Source organism: Denticeps clupeoides, chromosome 14, assembly GCF_900700375.1.
Source record: "Denticeps clupeoides chromosome 14, fDenClu1.1, whole genome shotgun sequence".
Taxonomy (NCBI): Eukaryota; Metazoa; Chordata; class Actinopteri; order Clupeiformes; family Denticipitidae; genus Denticeps; species Denticeps clupeoides.
The window spans coordinates 6,274,341-6,296,414 of record NC_041720.1 but is presented as its reverse complement, the minus strand read 5'-3'; the positions used below and the strand labels follow the sequence as shown (position 1 = coordinate 6,296,414).

General features: G+C 44.5%; 1 protein-coding gene across 1 annotated transcript in view; it reads right to left on the bottom strand.

The window, feature by feature from the left end:
- rgs6 (regulator of G protein signaling 6) overlaps window positions 1-21,624 on the bottom strand; it is a 62,515-nt gene extending 40,891 nt beyond the window's left edge. Inside the window, exons 1-2 of the mRNA XM_029003010.1 lie at window positions 21,287-21,624; window positions 18,112-18,261 (exon numbers count right to left, since the gene is read on the bottom strand). Of these exons, the coding sequence (XP_028858843.1) occupies window positions 18,112-18,195 (84 nt within the window). The 5' untranslated portion in view covers window positions 18,196-18,261; window positions 21,287-21,624. The remainder of the gene's footprint in view (window positions 1-18,111; window positions 18,262-21,286) is intronic.
- Window positions 21,625-22,074: the final 450 nt, after the last annotated feature.

The window sequence follows — 22,074 nt, the reverse complement described above, 5'->3', positions numbered from 1 at the left end:
CATGTTGTGGCCTCGTCAATACGACAAGCAGCCTTTCGTAATGAATGTTTCATGTACGTGGAAAGCCGGCGTTTCGGGCCCCTCCGGTAAGCGCCTCGAACGCGCGTGAGTGTGTTTTATCCGCCACGCTGTTGTTTGATCAGCCGCGGGGCGACAGCAATATTCTTGCCTGAAAGCTTGTCGAAACCAGGGCGAAACTGGGATCTGGCAAAGGAAGATAACGGTGTCAGGCCATCGGGGGGCTTTTACACCACCGTAGACGAGACTGACACGCCCGCTCTAGAGAGTGTGGTTCTCGGTTGTGATCTATCTGATTGCCAGAGTGAAACAGGTAGAGCTCATTTAACTAAATGTCATGTTCAAATTATGAAAATGTCAAAAAAGATGACAATGACCATTTCTGAGTGGGTCACGTGCTTGCCAATATAAAGCTGTGGTCACTTTTTGGTTTGGGTTCATGGGGCACCACATGATTTGTAAACTGGCTGTCAGTTTTGGCTGCTCAATTTTGGCCCAAAAAAATCATGATTGTATGAAACAATGACTCATTTGAATCCACTGGCCTTCATCTAACATTTTGCATTCAACAGAGGATTAACAAGGCGTGAGTACAAACAGAATTTATTCATTTTGTCATGATTATCACGATTAACTTATTTTTGGCAACAAAACCAGGCCCTACATCAATTCAGAGAAAACGTTTTTTCTTTCCCCCTTTCTCATGCTGGTGTCATCTATGTGCACAATTATATCTTACAAGTCATCAGCTTAAAGAAGTGAAGTGATTGTCACATGTGATACACAGCAGCACAGCACACAGTGCACTCAGTGAAATTTGTCCTCTGCATTTAACCCATCACCCTGAGTGAGCAGTGGGCAGCCATGACAGGCGCCCGGGGAGCAGTGTGTGGGGACGGTGCTTTGCTCAGTGGCACCTCAGTGGCACCTTGGAAGATCGGGATTCGAACCGGCAACCTTCTGATTACGGGGCCGCTTCCTTAACTGCTAGGCCTCCACTGCCCCAGCTGTATGGTAGCTTCTGTTCTCTGAGGGTTCCGCAGTGGGGATTCTAGATTATAAGTCTTTGGCCAACTCGTACACACATCATCTCTCTCTTTGTTGTATCTCCTGTCCACCTCACCTCTCCGTAATGTGCCGTTTCCTAATTCACCCTCGGACTCGACCAGAAGTATCTCCATCCTCCTCCGGCACCAGCAGCTAATTCATCAGCCCACACTTCAATTATTCACCCGAAGCCCATCCCTCGTCTTTCCGGGACTCTCTCTGCCATTACGCTGCCGTTTTGACTTGTCGCTGGGACCGATCTCGGCGCTTGCTTTGAAAGCACAGAGGAGCAGAAACCACATCTATTAAAACGGGCCATTAAACGGCCGGAAACCAAGGAGGCAGAACAATTACTTTAGTCGCCTCATTTCCACTCAGCGAGGGCAAAATCACCGGAATGCATGGTGTAAACAACCGACTTACGCAGTTCTGGACATTTCATTCCTTCTTCTCCTTCCTTCGGCCGCTCCCATTAGTGTTTGCCACAGCGGATCAACTGGTCTGGCTGTCCGCACAACTGACTTGGCAAAAGGTTTTTTGCTGGATGCACTTAATTTTCAACTGATGTGAAAATATAGCAATTTTTTTTTATTCATCAAAAATCTAATAAACACAAATTCCAAGAAACAGCATATTACCTCAAATTAGTCAAAAAAACTAACAAGAAAATGAATAAGAATTTTTTACTTAAGAAGGGTGGTAGTAGCCTAGTGGGTAACACACTTGCCTATGATCCAGAAGACCCAGGTTCAAATCCCACTTACTACCATTGTGTCCCTGAGCAAGACACTTAACCCTAAGTTGCTCCAGGGGGGGACTGTCCCTGTAACTACTGATTGTTAGTCGCTCTGGATAAGGGCGTCTGATAAATGCTGTAAATGTAAATGTAAGGGTTCAGCGGGATACCAGGAGGGGTAAATCGACAGCCATGGTTCTTCATCCTTTCCCTGATTCACATAATGAACATGTAATGGCTGCCGTAGAAACTGTAAGTTTGTTCTGAGAAAATTCCCATGGAATCAGGAATCACAGAGACCTATTTAGGATCGTCATGAGAGGCAACACTTAATAGAGGTGCGTAGCTGTGCACACACTGTACAGATTGATCTGCTGTATTTCTGAACCCTTTACCGGCTCAGTCAGACGGGCGGCGGGTTCAGGGTGGAGAGGAATATTGACGAGGGTGAGGTCGGAGCAGAACAGGCATTGTGTAAATGCCAAGGCCAGGGGTTTAACGGGCCAGTCGGCACGGTGTGCTAAACTCCGGGTGCACAGACCCTCACGTATACATCCCGCCTGTTTACTTCCGGCAACTTACAGGCTAATAATCCAGCAGCCAGAAACCGACTGCAAACTGTCGGGGTGTCGAGAGACAGGGAACGGGGAGGTGTTGATTGCAGCATTTTCCAGAATTGTGAAAATGAAATGTTTGCTGGCTTCAGTTTACAGGTGTGGTTTCCCTCCATTATGTTATTGACATCCTGAACCTCATGTGAAACATGTGATATCTGTGGCTTCGTCAACTTAAACCATTAAACCACTGTTATTAACATGTTATGGAATCATGTACCATCATGTACCAACAATGCACAAAAAAATCTCATGTATGACTAGTGTACTCATTTAATGCACCACATAAAATGATGCAGACCCAAAGGGCATCCATTTTATAGAATGGCCACCACTGTGCATCTATCTACTATATACGAGTACGAAATGGTATGGACATACTACATACCGTATGGTGTTATAAATCAGTTACAATGAAGTAAGCATACATAGAAACAGTTGGATCATAAATGATTTAACAGATGTGTTTGTTGGCCTAAAATGACAGATTCTATTTTTCTACTTTCTTTTTTACATGAATTTAATATAAGAACATACAACGCTGGATGATTTAAAGCTTTCCTGTGAAATAAAGGTACCTTTGACTGGGCATAAGGGAAGATGCAGAGACAGAGGGGGGGACGACAGGTGAGTCAGGCATAGACTCCATGAAGAAGTGAGATGATGGATGGAGATGAAAAGAGGCAAGGCGAGCAAATGAGAATTGCAGGGATGCTGATATTATTGGAGCCTGTGCCTCTGTGTGTGAGAGCTGGACTCCGTTCTGGCAGATGGTGAACGTTGGGTTTGACAACAGTGCCTTATGCCGACTGTTTACAGGTTTCTGCGGAAAACAGACTTCCTGTTTGAAATGCGATCTATCTACTCAGATTGCTACATGCATTACTGGGGGTCTAACAATATAGGGTATTAGCGCTGTATAGTGCAGTACACTACTGAAAAATTCCCTGACGTGAACGTCATACAACACCTAAACATTTACAGCTTTCGAGTGCATGGTTTGAATACCGATGCAAAAAACATCACAAAATTAATATGCTCGGCATGCATCTGGTTTTTACTTCTGAATGTGAAAGTGAGGTGATTGTCATTGTGAAGCACAGCACATGGTGCAGACAACAAAACGTGTCCTCTGCTTTTAACCATCACCCTTGGTGGGCAGCCATGACAGGTCCCCCTGAGGAGCAGTGTGTGGGGACGGTGCTTTGCTCCACCTTGGCGGCATCCACTTTCTTACCCGCTAGGCCACCACTCCCCCAATGAATGTGCCATTAATGGAGGTTACTGTGAGAGATTTCAGCAAACAGCGCTGTGTATTAATGTTAACAAAATGAGAATGTGAGAACAATAGAGACGTCAGATGATCTCTGGGGCATCAGGTTTTGCATTAGCACAATAAAACCTGCAGGTGCATCGTTCTATTGAGCCACGGTGATGGACGTCCAAACCTTAACACCTCATGTTCGAGTGCTGCCCAGTGGTCCAATGCCAGTTTTCCTCAGGATCACAGGTTTCAACAGTAAGTATGTTTTTGGTCTGAATGCCGTTTTCATTTAGTGCAGGGACAGAATGACGTTCAGCGCCCTTTGAAGTGGAAGCCTTTGTAATGTCTGCCAAAACCGGCTGGCAAACGAGAGGCTTTAGCGACTTTAACGAAGGAAGGTCCCATTGTTCCACTGATACAACAGTATGCTAATGTGCCGAGATCACAGCTGCACAGTGCATAATTTCACCTGTGATCTACTGCACTTTTACAGGGGGAGACATGAAGTCCACAAACCAGTTTAACCAGACGTAAGTTCTCAATGAAAGTCCCTTCCATGCGAACTAAAGGCCTACAAACATTCCATGAATGTTCCATATAATTTAAACACTAACGTGATCCCTTTTCATCCCAGGGACATTGTAGGGACAATGGGGGAACATCCAAAACATACCACGAACATCATCATGCAACGTTAGGGTAGCATTAGATGTTTCTTTAACTAATGGTGCTACTACTAATAATAATAATGGCAGATGTGATTTTTGCCAGTGTTTAGTCACCCTTTATGGCATTTTATTAAAAGTGAGAGCCAGAGTTGGAAAGATTAGAAATAATTGTTCACCTTAATTTGCTTTATTTTGCTTACAATTATACCCTTTGCTTACAATTATACCCAATACCCATATAGCAGAAATTCCGCTACGCTACATACATTAACAATTGACAACAACATTCTAACCTTCTAAAATCTAAATATAAATTTATAGAATTAAGCAGACATGCCTTATTCAATCAACTGAAGTTTGAGTGCCTTGTTCAGGGAAACGATGGAAGGAAGTGGGGATTGAACATTGACGTGAGTGTCTTACCCTCTAGACGACTTCCTCGCAAGGCATGCTGGGAAATTTTGAAAGACATTTATATTTGTGGCATTTATCAGACGCCCTTATCCCGAGCAACTTACAAGCAGTGGTTACAGGGACAGTCCCCCTGGAGACACTCAGGGTTAAGTGTCATACTCAGGGACACAATGGTAGTAAGTGGGGTTTGAACCTACCACCCCTGGTCTCCGTCACCACGTTGATATAAAGGAAACAAACATCCTGTCAATGTCCTCGTTTTAAATGAGAACATTATTTGGTGGATAAAAAACGCTACTTATTTTAAGACGCTCTGGATAAGGGCGTCTGATGAATGCTGAAAATGAGGAGTCCTGGAGTCATATTTCATCACAGGATTTTTTTGGGGGGTGGACCATAAGTCACTGACACACTGCAGCCATTTTAGATGCTAGATTGCATTAGCATCAGTAGTGCTTCTGCTCCATTGCAAATTACAACACCTATTGGCTATTGGATTAGAGCGTTCTAGAACAGTTTTAAAGTTTATTTCCCCTGGATGCAAGGATTTACTGAACAGCGGCGACCAGGGGTGAATCGATTGCTCTGTTAATTATTGGTAGCCTATAGTATCTGGCCAGGTTTTGCTAGTCAGTAATGCATTTTAAACAGTCTGTTACTCTGTGACTAAGATGACTGATTTTCAAGAAGATTTTTCTCCTTTAGATCCAAATTCAATTCAAGCGTTGCTTGACGAACTGAGAGCTCTGCCGTACGGGGTCTTACGTCAAATGCAGTATATTAGAAACTGGTCGGATTCGAAGGAAGCAGCACAGTCTTTATTTTCAGCGCTGGCCAGCTCCTCACCTGCCCACTGGCCCCAATTAAAGTCGGCAGAGCTGCTCGAGAAAGCCGGTTGCTAGCAGAAACCTCCAAATCCGCTCCACCCCCAGACGAATCGTGCTCTGAAAGCAATGATCTCCCGCCGTAGGTGGGCAAACAGCACCGAGACTGTTTAGGCCGGCAATTAGCTCCTCCTGCGCAGGAGTCCCTCGGTTCCTGATGTTAGGTGTCTGGGTTAACAGGCCGGAGGTGAAATATTTACTCTTATCTCGGCGTGGTGCGTAGTATGTTCTGTACTGTCTTCACGCTGATGTTTGACAGTCTTAATTTAGCGTATCCAGAGCTGCACAGGGATCCGTGCGTTGCTTGGGGATGCCTTTGGGTTTCTGAAAAAAGCCACGATAGTGGGAAAGCAGCAAGGAACTGTAGAGAGTCTTTAAAGAGCGTCTCATAAATCACATAAAGGTCATGTGAGAGGGGAAGTCTGGAGAAAAAGTCTGGAGAGCTAATGGAGGTAACGCTCATTCTGATGCAGAGCAGCAGCTCCTCCCGTTCCTGTCTCACGCCTCTGGCCATTCTGGTGAGTCGTAGCCACTTTTTCTGTTCGCGAATCCTAGAAAAAAAAATATATTATACGTTGTGTTTAGCTGAACCAGAGCGAATCGAGGTCAACTGTCCTACACCAGGGTTCAGAGGTGGTAAGTGGGTTTTAAACATATACATCTACAGCATTTATCAGACGCCCCTTATCCAGAGCAACATACAGTCAGTAGTTACAGGGACAGTCCCCCCGGAGCAATTTAGGGTTAAGTGTCTTGCTCAGGGACACAATGGTAGTACGTGGGATTTGAACCTGGGTCTTCTGGTTCATAGGCGAGTGTGTTACCCACTAGGCTACTACCACCCTGAACATGTGCCTCAGAACAACCGGAGATGGAATTAGACTTTTAAATGCCTGCCTCAAGCACCCTGAAGCTTGCGTTGAGGAGTAAGTCCCTGAAGAAGCGTCATTATATGTGGGAGGTTTTTTTTTTTTTTTTTTTTTAATGCATCAAAGAGGATGAGTCCTTTTAATGCGCATATTTTGACTTTTGAATGAAGTGACTGCAAATGTATTTACTGAGCCATATAACCCTTTCAGCTACTTCAGCTACCACACGGAAGCTGTCTCCCTAAACTTTCTTTATTCCATGTTTCTAATGGACCCTAAAATACCCACATTCCACACTGGCTCTGTATCGATCTGTTTTGATATCACCAGTGATGTCCATATTAGAGATTTAATCAAGGTTCTGAGGTATCTTGTTAAGTCCTGGATAACCTGGATGGCCTGGAGAGTGTGACCTTCAGTCCCTGTGACCATGAAGCCTAATATTAGAAAGCACCTGAGAACCGGACTGCTCTAGATCATCTCACAACCAGGGCTATTAGTTCCTGTTGCCATGGCTTCTTTCATCTCGGGTCAAATTAGGATTTCGAGTCCAAAGTAGACAACATGCACCATAATTACACCTGAAGCATGTTTCTTTTGCATTTTAATGAGGACATCAATTTTGAAGGATCACAAACAATAAAAAAATAAAAATATAAAGGTAAGAAAGTTTGAGTATTGTTTTTCTAGTTTCTGTCACTCTCCTGCCTTTGCCCTCTTCAGCTATGAGGTAATGTGTTCCACGCTTATACTTTATTTAAGAGAAGTTGTCAAAAGCAACCAACAAAGCTGCAATGACTTCAGCTATGCCAGAAAACTAAAATAACTGAGGTCTTCGGCATGGATATGCTGCTGTCAGCGGCTCTGAAAAGCTGAAAAAAAATAAAATAAGATAGAGCAAAAACGAGACATGATCGATCTAAGCTAACGTCTCAGATGAGACTTTTCGCTAAAATATGGCCTTGGGAGTCTTATCTGTTGTGGAGATTTGTGTTCCATAACAACAACTCATTATATGCAGTTAACCAGTTACTTGCGGCTGGTTACTCAACACAATGCAAGAAATGACCACAGGTCTAGTGCCCCCCACTGGCTGGATGTAGTACTGCCTTTTACACTGGTCATTCCCCTGGTGTTTCTATGAATTGTGTTTTTAATGCTTTCTTCAGTGATATCATTGGTTGAGGTGTGCCTGCCATGACACTCGTTTCTACTAAGCATACTCCATACTCCATGATGGACACCATTTCACCATCACTTCTATCACTAACGGATGGCAACGGAATCATAGCGTCTGATCTGCACTCAGCAATATTCAGTGGTTTTGAAGTGAAAGGAGTGAGATTAGTGGTTAAATTGACGAGCTAGAAAACCTGTTTTCATCACAGGAGAGAGGAGATGTGCAGTGGAGTTACCACTTGACTGGTGTCGGATCACATTAACACTCAGAGTCTCTTAACAGGGACCACAGAGGGAAGAAATTAGCCCGTGGCAGAAAACAAAAACACACTCGAGAACTGGAGATCAGAGTCTGGCGGCAAATCATATTTATTATTATAAATTGCACTATTTAAAATAAACCACAAATGCTGTACAACCAACTCAAATAATCAATGATTTAAAAAAAGAACATACTCGGTGAGGGAAAGACCTTAATATTTTCTTGTAATTAAAAATTGATTCTAAATCTAACTGGAGGCCTCTGTGAGGATGTCGGCACAGGGCTAATAGCATCGCCAGCCACCAAACACGCAGCAGCATTCTACAGCAGGAAAGGAGAGACTGAATATAGCGAACTACAATAATCAAGATGTGGGTCAGTATACGGTAAGCATGGCTCCTGATGGAAGAAACATGAAGACAAAGTAAGACATTAGCCTGGATTGCAGGTTTAGAAGCCAGTGAATCTCCTTTCAGATTATAGCTGCATGTGTGTATCTGCATGTTGGTCCACATGTCCCTAACACACACACAAGACACACGCATCTACTCAGCATGTCTCAGGATCTTTGCTGCAAATGAGACAGAATCTGCATTTTGGGGGGAGAGAGAGAGGTTTGCACTCACAGGGCTGTAAAAAATCACTCTAAAGTGGAGGTCAGTATCTGTTCGGTTCTGGAGGCTGTGAACACTGACAACACCATCACCCCCAAGCCACCTCACTGCGGCCAATCAACACCCACCGCAACAGGTTCGGCAGTGGGAAAGAGTCTGAGGCGTGGAAATAACACAGCACCGGCAGATGTAAACCACCAAATAAGACAAAATAAAAATCAACTTTCAGGTTTTTTTTTCTTCTCATTGAACAGCCCTTTTTCGCACAAAGGGCACTATTTTCAAACCTGCAACACTACACACTAATCGCAGTGCTTGTTCACTAATGTAAGGTAAAAAGGCATCCTTGGGATTTACAGAAAAAAACAAAAGAAATGGTGATGTTTTATCCTGTCTTGTGTTTTTGTGTTAAATTCCCTGTGTCTTGAGTTGTACATATGTGTCCTGCTTTCCTCGCCATGTCCTGCAGCTATGACACAATCTTTAATGATCTTTTAATCAAGTTTAAAATGGGAGTAGCCGGATGATTGACCGCTCCCAGGCATGCTACCTCATCATTTTGAGTGATTTAAACCTGGCCCATCAATATATAACATGCGCCAAACTCTTTTTATTATTCATGTAAATCCTGAAGACGCCTTTGACTTTTAAAGTGAAGTGAATTATTAGGCAAATTAGTATTTTGTCCACATCATCCTCTTCATGCATGTTGTCTTACTCCAAGCTGTATAGGCTTGAAAGCCTACTACCAATTAAGCATATTAGGTGATGTGCATCTCTGTAATGAGAAGGGGTGTGGTCTAATGACATCAACACCCTATATCAGGTGTGCATAATTATTAGGCAACTTCCTTTCCTTTGGCAAAATGGGTCAAAAGAAGGACTTGACAGGCTCAGAAAAGTGAAAAATAGTGAGATATCTTGCAGAGGGATGCAGCACTCTTAAAATTGCAAAGCTTCTGAAGCGTGATCATCGATCATCAAGCGTTTCATTCAAAATAGTCAACAGGGTCGCAAGAAGCATGTGGAAAAACCAAGGTGCAAAATAACTGCCCATGAACTGAGAAAAGTCAAGCGTGCAGCTGCCAAGTTGACTGGACTACTGTAACTCCCTTCTAGCTGGTCTACCACTATGTACCATCCGACCTCTACAACTAATACAAAATGCAGCAGCACGACTAATCTTCAACCTTCCCAAATTCTCCCACACCACCCCTCTGCTACGTTCCCTCCACTGGCTCCCAGTAGCTGCACGCATCAGGTTCAAAATACTGATGCTGGCCTACAAAGCCAAACATGGAGTAGCACCATCCTACCTCACAGCCCTTATTACACCTCGCACTGCACCTCGTTTACTCCGAGTCTCCAGTACTGCTTGCCTGGTCCCCCCATCTCTGAAGGTAAAAGGAAGACATTCATCTAGACTCTTCTCCGTCTTGGCCCCTCGGTGGTGGAATGAACTTCCCCTCGAGGTCAGAACAGCTCAGTCACTGAGCACCTTCAAACGACAGCTCAAGACCTTCCTCTTTTTAGAATATTTAGATTAAATTGTAATTTTCTTGTTGTCGAAGTTTGTGTACAGAATCTACAACAGAGTGAATAAAATAGATGTATTCATAGTTGGGGTCCTAGTGAACCGGAATTGATCTCTTCATTGATGGTAACTTGAAAGCACGTTGTAAGTTGCTCTGGATAAGGGCTTCTGCCAAATGCCGTAAATGTAAATGAAAGACGACCACCACTGAACAAGACACACAAGCTGAAACGTCAAGACTGGGCCAAGAAATATCTCAAGACTGATTTTTCTAAGGTTTTATGGACTGATGAAATGAGAGTGAGTCTTGATGGGCCAGATGGATGGGCCCGTGGCTGGATTGGTAAAGGGCAGAGAGCTCCAGTCCAACTCAGACGCCAGCAAGGTGGAGGTGGAGTACTGGTTTGGGCTGGTATCATCAAAGATGAGCTTGTGGGGCCTTTTTGGGTTGAGGATGGAGTCAAGCTCAACTCCCAGTCCTACTGCCGGTTTCTGGAAGACACCTTCTTCAAGCAGTGGTACAGGAAGAAGTCTGCATCCTTCAAGAAAAACTTGATTTTCATGCGTCCAAGTACTCCACAGCGTGGCTGGCAAGAAAGGGTATAAAAGAAGAAAAACTAATGACATGGCCTCCTTGTTCACCTGATCTGAACCCCATTGAGAACCTGTGGTCCATCATCAAATGTGAGATTTACAAGGTGGGAAAACAGGACACCTCTCTGAACAGTGTCTGGGAGGCTGTGGTTGCTGTTGCATGCAATGTTGATGGTGAACAGATCAAAACACTGACAGAATCCATGGATGTCAGGCTTTTGAGTGTCCTTGCAAAGAAAGGTGGCTATATTGGTCGCTGATTTGTTTTTGTTTTGTTTTTGAATGTCAGAAATGTATATTTGTGAATGTGGAGATGTTATATTGGTTTCACTGGTAAAAATAAATAATTGAAATGGGTATATATTTGTTTTTTGTTAAGTTGCCTAATAATTATGCACAGTAATAGTCACCTGCACACACAGATATCCCCCTAAAATAGCTAAAAATAAAAACAAACTAAAAACTATTTCCAAAAACATTATTCCTCAAAAATACAACTTGCCTAATAATTCTGCACTCCCTGTATTGACACAACGAAATGTGTCCTCTGCTTTTAACCATCACCCTTGGTGACCAGTGCGCTGCCATGACAGGTGCCCAGGGATCAGTGTTGTTCAATGGCACCTTGGCCACTCAAAGCCAACTAAGGGGTCCATTTCCTTACCCACTAGACCACCACAGCCCCAAAACACACGTCCAATGTCAGGCTCGAACCCACAACAAGATTAACTGTCTCATGCTCTACCGACAGAACTAGGTGGGCACTGGACTTTTCACTAGAGAACAAGCCCCATCTGTCAGTTTGAAAACTGTATCATATTTTGCCCAATCTGTAATACAAATTTGGGCAAATTATGTAATACTTGCATCCTTATATTTAAGATGTGTACTCTTATTTGTACTAATTTCAATGAGACAAAGTTCAGTTTATAAATGTTATACTGAATAGTGAATCAGGCTTAATTACAATATTCATACAATGCAACACATTTTAATTCTTAGTACTGATATGTTAAACTTAACAGCATTCATATAGATTTTAGACCAGTGGCATTGTTGTCCCATGCATCATGTCCCGCATCATACCATCCACCACCTTGGTCATTTTAGTAGCATATATTGGTTTTGCATAAACATTATTCTGTTGAAATGTTGCACAGTTTTGACACCCGTTAAACACTGAAATTATTTTTCTGAATGCTTATAGAATTCACAGAAATTTATTGTGTAAGTTGGTTTTAACAAGTGAGACTAGTTTTCTGCATCCCGTGCATCACATGTTTTCAATCTTCCTGTATGGCTTTTGTCAGAACTTTATATTGAACCACCCAGTAGTAAGACACGACAAGTACTACATACATGTCACACTTGTTCATAGTTCTAAAATGTTCCATGCATCACATTTTGGTCTAAATTTGTGTCTAAAGGTAAATAATTGAATGTTCTCTCACTAACTTCTAATAACCTATAGCGTGCATTATGGTTGCAGGTGCTGGATTGTATTACAGGTTATCTAATGTGTGTGTGTGTGTGTGTGTGTAATGTCAGGTTTGCTTTTTTGATTTATTTGTGGGTCAGTTTGCTTTGGTAGAACTATACATATTCACAAGTCTTGAACTTAGTCAAGGGCTCTTCTGATAGGGTTGGGCTGAAAAACACACACACACACACACACCGACACATCTAAAAATACATCAAACAATTTCTCACATCACTAGCCACCCGAAAGCAAACAATCCTCTAATGACTGCTGTACCTCCTGGCAGCCTACAGCTTCATCCCAGCGTCTCCATTTCCATCTAGTTATCGTGCAGGCCCGCTCCTCATAGATAATTGCCTCTGAACATGGGGTACAAGAGACGCCACTTTCTATGCAGTCCTCCCTTCGCGAACCACCGTCTGTTTATTAGAACTTGTGAAAACCTGCGACAGACGGTACAGTTTTACCAGGGTCTGGAAAACCTTGACGGATTTCCGAAGATGTAATTGGGCGCGAGGCAGAACCTGTCCCAAGCGCACAAAGCAAATCACCCCGCAAAGTTATTTGCTTGCACGGCCTGCGGAGGCGAGGAGCGTGGATCCAGCAGTGGCCCCCAGTCAACCCGGCGCAGATGGCACCTGAGGAGATGCGGCAGGGTAAATAAGCGCAGCCAGGAATCCAGCCTTATTACAGCGTAAACAGCGAGTGTGGACTTACACCTGAGCTAACAAGCTGTACGGAAAAGCATAAAAGAAAGAAGATATGTGAGCGAATGAACGTGCAAGGTGGGCAAGTTTAATTACTGAAGTTTAATTACTTGACAGTTCTGACGTCAGACTCGGATTGGCTGAGCGGTGTCTTAGCAGCGTCTGATTTATCGCACTTTTCCCCCGACAGAATGTAAACCTACAAGCATCTGCTACCAACCAGGGTCAGGTCCATGTGCCAAAAGCTGCTAACCGTTTTAGAGGAACAGAGAGAAAGAACAATGGGATTAGGAACTGAAACCATCTGGCGGTCTTTTTGTACAGGTAATTATGAAAATAATGCATTTAGTATAAGCGCAGGGGATCATTTTGGACCACAAACTGCTACCCTGCAACTACAGTTCCACCGTCACTACAGGCCACGGTCATGCTTCCACGATGTTCAATTGTCAACTGTAATCAAGAGTGAGAAAGCTCATATGCATTAAAATCAATGGAAAGTTAGTGTTGCGTCAAGGCAAGTCTGCCTAAGGCAGTTCACCGTGCACTCAGTAAACACAGTAAAGACCGTTTTATTTGAAATGCATGTGAAATCGCAGCCGGATTTCTGCTCCCAACACCGAGTGACAAAATGAAAGGAGAGTCTAAGCGGAGACTGAATGTGGGGTATTTTGCTGAATGGTTTAGGTCGAATGGTTCAGGAAAGGGCAGCGTTGCCCCGGCACGAATGAAAACTGACATGGAAACCTCTGAGGACTAGTCCATATTCATGGCTCACGTTTCACATTTTCATTTGTTCGTATATGTATACCCCCGCCAACAGATGCATACAATAAGCTAATGAGCATAAAACTAGTCAGGATAGGACGCTGAATCTACGCCTGTTTGTTCATAAAAAAAGATTCACGTGCTGAAACAGAAGAACTTCTGCACATTTGTCCGTTCAAAATCCATCTCCCTCAACGGTTGATGCACTCCAGACACTTTTTGACTGCACAAGCGGTCGGGTAAACGGCGTGGATTACGATTCCTGACACCACATCGCATTTACGGAGGCGCCACGCTGTGTTATAAAATGTGAGTGACGCTCACGCTCGAGAAACCGAATGCCACCTTCACGTTCAGCGTTGGCTCAGTTCGCCGCTCACAGAAAATTGTATGAGTCTGTTCTTTTTTGTAGACGGGTGACCATCCCTCAATTAGAACCTGAAAAGATCACATCTATGATGAGGAAAATAAAAAAGCATGAATCGTTACAGTAAACAGTGCAGTGCTGGGTGGAGATTAACCAAGGATTAACCAAGGATAAATCCATTCATACAACAAGGTTCTTAGAGTCTTAAAGTTCTACTTCGTAGCAGACTCCCCACCCTCCTTGGGCCTTGCACGCTCACCTTAATGGGAAAATTCATCAAAGTCAGTTGTGTCTCATCCAGGTTAATTGCGTCTGAACACACTCGTGTTCTCTCATAACAACATGAGCTGGAGGCGTCGGTACCAAGCACGCAAGAATTGGTCTCTTGATCATCATTGGTTTGTTTCTGTACGGCGCCCCCCCTTGGCAAACAGTGATGGATGAATATAATTAGAGGACCCTGACCCTCTGTGGACCATTGAGGTGACATGCAACTTGAGGCCAGTCCCACACCATTCTTGGTCGTGCCCTGGAGGTGATGCCCAAGACTCCTGGCATGGGACACATTGGTGCTCATCTGGCTCCCTCATTGAGATATAACTGTGGAACCAGCCCTATGATGTCTAACCAGTGAATCTGAGAGCAAGAGTATTCCATTAAAGACCTGTGTGCCCAAATCCTCTCCACCGCCCTCCATCACCGTCTGCGATGCCATCGACTCTAACGGATACCCTCTGTCCTCCAGTCTCTCTCAATCTGAAGCAATTTCTCACGCAGCTCTCTGCTCACTTTCTCTTTCAGGTTACAAAAGGGAGCCTGAGGGGACGGAGAAAGGCTTTTATTCTGTAGCACCATGGACCACGGCAGTGATATTACAAATATTATCCCATGCCAGACCCATAGCGGTCAGCTGGAATCGTTGGCTCAGTGACCCACTTGCATAAACAAGATGGACTGCACTGTAATGCCTGTAACACTGACGACGCCCCCACCGCCCTTACTGTAACCATTTCTGTTAACACATGGGGACTCAGACACAAACAGCGAAAGTGGAATGTGAAATGATTGTGAAACACTGCAGCACAGCACACACAATGAAGTGTGTCCTCTGCTTTTTACCATCACCCTTGGTGAGCAGTGGCCAGCCACGAAAGCCGCCGGGGAGCAGTGTGTGGCACACCACTGCCCTAGTGTCATAATCTCCACAGCAGTTTATGGCTTTCATCAACAAATTATATATTTGCAACACATCATGACATTATAATAATGAAAGTGACTAAAAACATACACAGTTAGATGTCACTGATTATCAGGATCTTTCATTATTAACTATACCTGATACACATACTTTGATCTGATCAAATCTGCTGTGTATCATATAGAGAAGAGTAAAGCAAGTAAAGTTTCTTGTCACGATGGCTGGACATGAAGAGGAAGGAGGACGCATACGCGCGACGTCACGAGACAGGGGTTTAATGCATAGTAGACGAACCCAGGGAAACATCACCAAACAATGGCCCGACCGCGAGCAGACACAAACAGGATAGATTTATACAATCATACACAGGTGATAACAATCAGGGAACATTACACAGGACGAGCATGAAACTCCGGTCCCAACCCCTGCCGGACCGGATCATGACATTTCTTTATAAAGAGCTTTACACAGACACTTGTCGCAAAGCATTGTACGATAATAGTTCAATTTCTCAAACCGTATATATTTAACAATACAAAAGTTAAGTTAAGACACGTGTTGCATCAGTATTTGAGTGTGGGTGTGTCTGCCATGCAGTAAACCTATCTGACTTAACCTGTAATAAACCTGACTGATTGGCCAAGGCGTTGGGGAAAACTGCATTGATGGATTTGATAGGTTGGCACTTGTCATGCATGTCGAGTTAAGTTGAACGTTGGCATGGACCGGTACGGAAAACAGAGTGAAGCCTATTAGGTAATACAAATAAATTGTAAACCAAAAATCTCCCCTTAAACGTCTCAGGGGATTCTTAGAAGAGCCAAGCTCCTTTTGAGCTCACCCAACTAGGATCAGTGAATCATGTGTTCCGCCAAATTTTAAAAGTAGAGTTTTACAGTTCTGTAGTCATGCGTAGGAGATATATATCATAAAAGAAGAAACTTATGCACTGAACTGAAAGTCCATCAACCAAAAACTTCTGTGAGTGTCTAACGCTTCATTTGAAACCATTTAAGGACGAGTTTATTGAGGAGCCCTCTACTAAAATCGGTCTATAATTAATAGGTCACATCAATCAAAAGCTGGCTGGGCACGGTGTAGGTTGGGTTCCTGGACTATCTGGCGAGGGAGGGACAGAGGGGGTTTCAGCATCTGGCGGAGCGAGCAGCTCCATCATTCTCGTCTGACAGGGCAGGCGAGAGCGCGAGAGACGGGGAGTCGGGCTGATACTCGTTTTACAGGAAATTAATCTCCCCCTCTTGACAGACTGGAGGAAGGGAGGCAAAATAAGCAGGCAGACAGTGACACTGACACCCAGGCTAAAGTGACTTTTTCATCAGCTCCAATAAATCCCACCCCACCAGTGTGCGGCGTGCCGTCAACGGAATTGCATTAGAGATGCTCTTTTATTGCCAGTGTTTTTCATTGTGCGCAGTTTGTCACGGCTTCCCACCCCAGCGTCCGCGGGGCGATGAAGACACACTTCTGCCCCTCTGCCCTGAAAAACCTTATTCCAGCCATCAAAGACACATCTCCTCTGCAGATAATCAGCAGAATGCGCATCCGTCCCACACTGAATTATGAAATCCACAACGTGGTGGAGCAAATTCCGAACGAAGCCAACGCCGGCTGAACAAGAGGGTGGTAGTGGCCTAGTGGGTAAGACACTCGCCTGTGAACCAGAAGACCCAGGTTCAAATCCCACTTACTACCATTGTGTCCCTGAGCAAGACACTTAACCCTAAGTTGCTCCAGGGGGGGACTGTCCCTGTAACTACTGATTGTAAGTCGCTCTGGATAAGGGCGTCTGATAAATGCTGTAAATGTAAACAAGGGCCCTCCTCTCCGGGAGTCAGCCATTGCACTCGTCCCAGAAGGCCGCTGTGCTCCGGCCACTTAAAAGAAACCCGAGCATCTGTGTCTGCTGGAGAAGTGTTGGCTGCTCTGCTGCCAATGGCCATTGGTGACAGAGGCTGCCAAATCCCCCCGACAGACACGCAGACCCCCGGTTGCACATCACACGTGCCTGGTTTATTTTGATTTTAAGCCCCCCCCAGATTTTCATCAGGAGCAGTCGCCACCAGCAGCCTTTCTTGGTGACACTACATACAAACATATGGCACATGGCACATAGTATAAATCTCAACTCTCGTCTTCTTTTGGCCTGAATAATGAATAGCATTTATATCCGTAAATAAATAAATGGACAGATAAATAAATCAAAATAAAAAAAGTGAAAGTGAAGTGATTGTCATTGTGAAACACTGCAGCACAGCACACGGTGCACACAAGGACATGTGTCCCCTGCAATAAATGTTGCGTACATGCAGTCACTAGTAACAGTTTACAATGCAGAATTTAAAGCATCCGTCACGCATCAAAACACAACCTGCAGAGTAGGTGGAAGTACATGCAAATCACTCAACAGATCAATAGTTGGGCTGGGAGTCACAATATCAATATCACCATGAGATCAATAATATCCCAGCTGTGTAGAGTTTGCTGTGATATCATGAAGAGAAAATCTGTGCATTTCTGATTTCAAATTTAAAAAAGGCCAAATTCGTTGCAAAATGTGCGACCTGGAGAAAAGTGCCTTCTATTCCTCCCTTTGTTTTGCTGCAAGAGGAGCAGTATCTCACTCTCAGGTTCACTGCAACTTCAAACTGTGACACATCGATTCTGAACACCGGTGTACCAGTACACATCCCCATATGTCACCATATGTATGTTCCATCCCAGCCTTAATAACTACAGTATTTATGTCATACTATTTTGTTATTCAGGAACAGAACCGCAAAAAATTCCTTTAAACCATGTGACCACAGCCAAAAAATTGAAGGGTTGCAAAAGGTCAGAGAACATGCAACAGAGGGCTAGGGCACCAATCCTACCTTTCTGTAGACAATCATGTTGGGGGAGTCCTCATCTGGGTCAGTCGCCCCCATGGCGGTGTCCTCTGGTCCAGCTTGAGCCATGATTGTGGTCAGCCTCACTCTCTCTCTCTCTCTCTCTCTCTCTCTCTCCTGCTGTGCTCGATCACGCTGGGGGAGGAAACAACAAGGCTCATTTTCAGGGCTGTGACACTGTGAATGGGGGCGGGCATTAATATTACAGAGGCAGGCACTTTACAAGTACCAGGAGATTCGTTCAAGGCCACGATGACAAAATGGCCTGACGGTGGTTCAAAGTGCAAACAGTGAGGAATAAATCTTGGTCACTGCTGGCTGGAAGGTCCTAGATCTTGTCCAAGGAAACCTTCCCCTCGACATGTAATTAACATTTTAGTTCCTGAAGCAGAGATCAATATAGCATCACCAATTAATCTAGCATGCATTTCGGTATTTAAAAGAACGGTATTTTTAAAAAAATATATATATATACACACACACACACACACACACACACACACATATGGTGGGCTGTCTCCCCGCCCCCTGCATCCAGTGTTCTGGGATGGGCTCCAGAGGCCGCAACCCAGTTCTGGAGGCCGAGAAAGTACATTCATCACCAGTCATAAGTTGTGACACAGCTTCCCAGGAGGATGTCACAGAAGCTGTTTTGAAGACAAAAACAGGAAGCCTATTTTATAAGTTTCCGATAAACCACCTGCCTTCAGCAACCTGACTGCTTTCCACGCTACTGTCATTATAAGCAGCTCAGCGAAATGATCCTTAACACACATGAAGGAAAAGAACCCAAGTTCTCAACACATGAGAATTGTTGGAAAATCCATTCCCATCCCCATCAGGGCAGTGGTGGCCTAGCGGTTAAGGAAGCGGACCCGCAATCAGAAGGTTGGTGGTTGGAATTCCGAACAGCCAAGCAGAATCACAACGAGAATCACTTTAAAAGAGAAAAAGAAAGTGAAGTGATGCACAGCACACGGTGACACCCTTGGTGAGCAGTGGGCAGCCATGACAGGCGCCCGGGGAGCAGTGTGTGGGGACGGTGCTTTGCTCAGTGGCACCTCAGTGACACCTTGTCGGATTGGGATTCGAACCGGCAACCTTCTGACTACAGGGCCGCTTCCTTAACCGCTAGGCACCCACTACCCCTAAAGGAGAGGAGCCAAGAGTGTGAAATGCCAGCTCCACACTTTCCAGAACTGCAAATTGTCACTGAACCTTATAGCATAATGCAGTTACAGACACCTTTTCCTTCAATTTATTGGAATCTAGTGTCGTTTAATAAAGCACCACTAGGTGGTGCTGTTTAATGCATCCATTTCGTCTTCAAACGACATAACTACTACGCTGAAAGGAAAGACATTGATCAGGTTCATATCTCATGATATTATTTTTAGGCAGAGTACCTTCATGTCTTCGGACTGCGGGGGAAAACACCTCCTGAGTAGCTAGGAGTTAAACCCATGTCAACTTGTTGGAAGGCAGCAGCGCTAACCGCTGTGCCGCCATACTGCTAGAGAGAATAATAGAGTTATCACCCTGTGCACGTCTTCACATGATGCTGTGTGCGAGTGAGTGTGTGTGTGTGTGTGTGTGTCCGGTGCTAAACTTAGTACAGGGGTGAAATGCAACACTTCCTCCACTTGAAAATGTGCTTCGTCTAAAAACAATCTGCCTTGTCAAGACACAACAGAGGACCAGATGCCGTTGTGCCAGTTTTGTCAAGCATCCTCCGTATGGTCTGGCGCGCCTTTGCAGCCAGGATGGAGGCCAGCGTGATCTTTCTCCTCAGACCTCCTTCTTTCTGCAGATCTGAGGACAGAAACGTTTCATTCAAACCGACCTCCGCCTCAAAGAGGCGAGAGTCTTTCTCGGGCTCTTTGGGGATTTCAGGGCCAAGAACACAGCTTTGCCGAACCTAATAGAAAAGTTTTGTAATTGTTTTAGATTAGCTTTTCTTTTTTTTTTTTTTAACATTTTCAGAGCCTTCGGACATAATTCCCAGCAGTGGTTCCCCTGAAAAGGTTTAATCTGGATTAGTGCTGGCGCTCCTTCTGAGACGCTCGGCTGGTTTTGCATAAAGTGCACATAAATTATGCAATTTTCAGGGGAGTGGCGCTGCGTTCAAAATTCAAAAATAAAATAATGAAAGCGTGACTGTTCTATGCCTAGGTGTGGGATGGGGGAGGGGGGGGGGGTGTTGGTGGTTTTCGGGCCCCGGCATGGGCAGCAGCTCCTGCTCACGTTCCAGTGCTGCGCTCCTGTCAAAGCAATGACAGGAGAGGTGAGCTGGCACCAGATCGGGAATACAGAGATGGCAAAGCGACAGGCAGCTTTCGAGCAGCCGGTGACTTCAAAGAGAAAAAAGTCAATTCGTGTACAACAAGCCTGGGCGTCGGCACCTCAGATCACCTGAAATCACTGAGCCGGTTGACTGAGATGAAAAACCATATTAAATCAGAAGCAAGTTATAGGTAAAAAAAAGCGATGGTTGCTCTCTTTGTGCATTTATTTAAAAATGAAATAAACTGCAGAATAATTTCTCACCCTATAAGGCGGCATTGCGGTACAACAGGAGGTCCGGGCAAAAAATAGAGGAAGAGTGTGAATCAGTTCACTTGGGGTCTTTAGTGGAGACTATAACCCCCCTTGGGAGTTCCAAACAGCTGCTGTCTGTTGCCTGTGAGTGTGTGTGTGTGTGTGTGTGTGTGTGTGTGTGTCTGGGATGACCTGAGTTAGGAGATGAGGTGAACCGACTCCAGCAACAACACAGACACGCTGGATAGGATACAGTAGAGTTACAGTACTGTGTTCATAGTAGCGTACGTTTCTTTCAAGAAAATATGCATGCATCTCCACACACACACAGACACACACAGACACACACACCCAGAGCTGCAGTCAGGGCTTAATTCCCACAGGAGGATGGTCTCAATTCACAGAGCACTCTGAAGAACGTTGCCTAATTTAGAGCCCTTCCCTCCAAAATACGCACATGCACACGCCAATGTGCTGCGATATAAAAAAACCTGCTACAATTATCCCCAAAAAAATGGTGAAGGTATGCAGGATTTTTGGCAACTTTTGTAAACACACACAGACACAATTCCTTCTGCATCCACCTCAATTCTCCTCCAGAACAACTAAAAGCGCTCATTACCTTGGCAACAAAGTAACGGCTGGTCCACTCCTCCCGGCGCGTCTGTCCTCGTCTCAGGAGCGGCGGCGAGACGGCTCCATCATCTAACCGGCTTCAGGAGAGAGAGAGGAGGGTGTGGGATAAATAAATAAATTTAAAAACAATAAATGAGAGATGGAGGGTGGATGGATGGAGCCGTGCAGCTGTGCTCAGGGAGGACTGAACAGCTGCCTCGACAGTGGAGGATGGAGCCTTTTTTCTCCCCTCTCTCTCTCTCTCTCTCTCTCTCTCTCTCTCTCTCTCCCTCTCGCTCTGACTGGAGCGTGGCGTGGGTGGTCGCTCGGCAAATGGAGTGGTCAGGTACAGTGGAGGATCCTGGCATGTGTGTGACAGAGAGATGGAGGGTGGGCTGAGGGTAGAGTGCGTGTGTGTGTGTGTGTGTGTGTGTGTGTGTGTGTGGTTATCCAACAGACAGGCCTGTCGGACTGTTAGGAAAATGTGGAGAGGGAGCTTGGGGAAAGTGGGAATGACATTCAGCTACCCACCTTTGTCTGAAGGATATTCAGCCTGAATAAATTTTTTTGATTTTCTTTATTGTCTGTATTTATCAAAGCACTTGATTTTTATAAAACTGTTCCATTTTATTAAATATCTTTACTTCGGCTTCTGTATGACCTGTGTATGTGGTATACTGCATATCAAGGAAATTAAGGAATTTAGGAATTTTCTGTTTTGTTTTTATCAATTCAAATTAAATATGAATTTTTATTTCAATACGTGCAACCAATGGCTTTCATTTCATTTTGTAA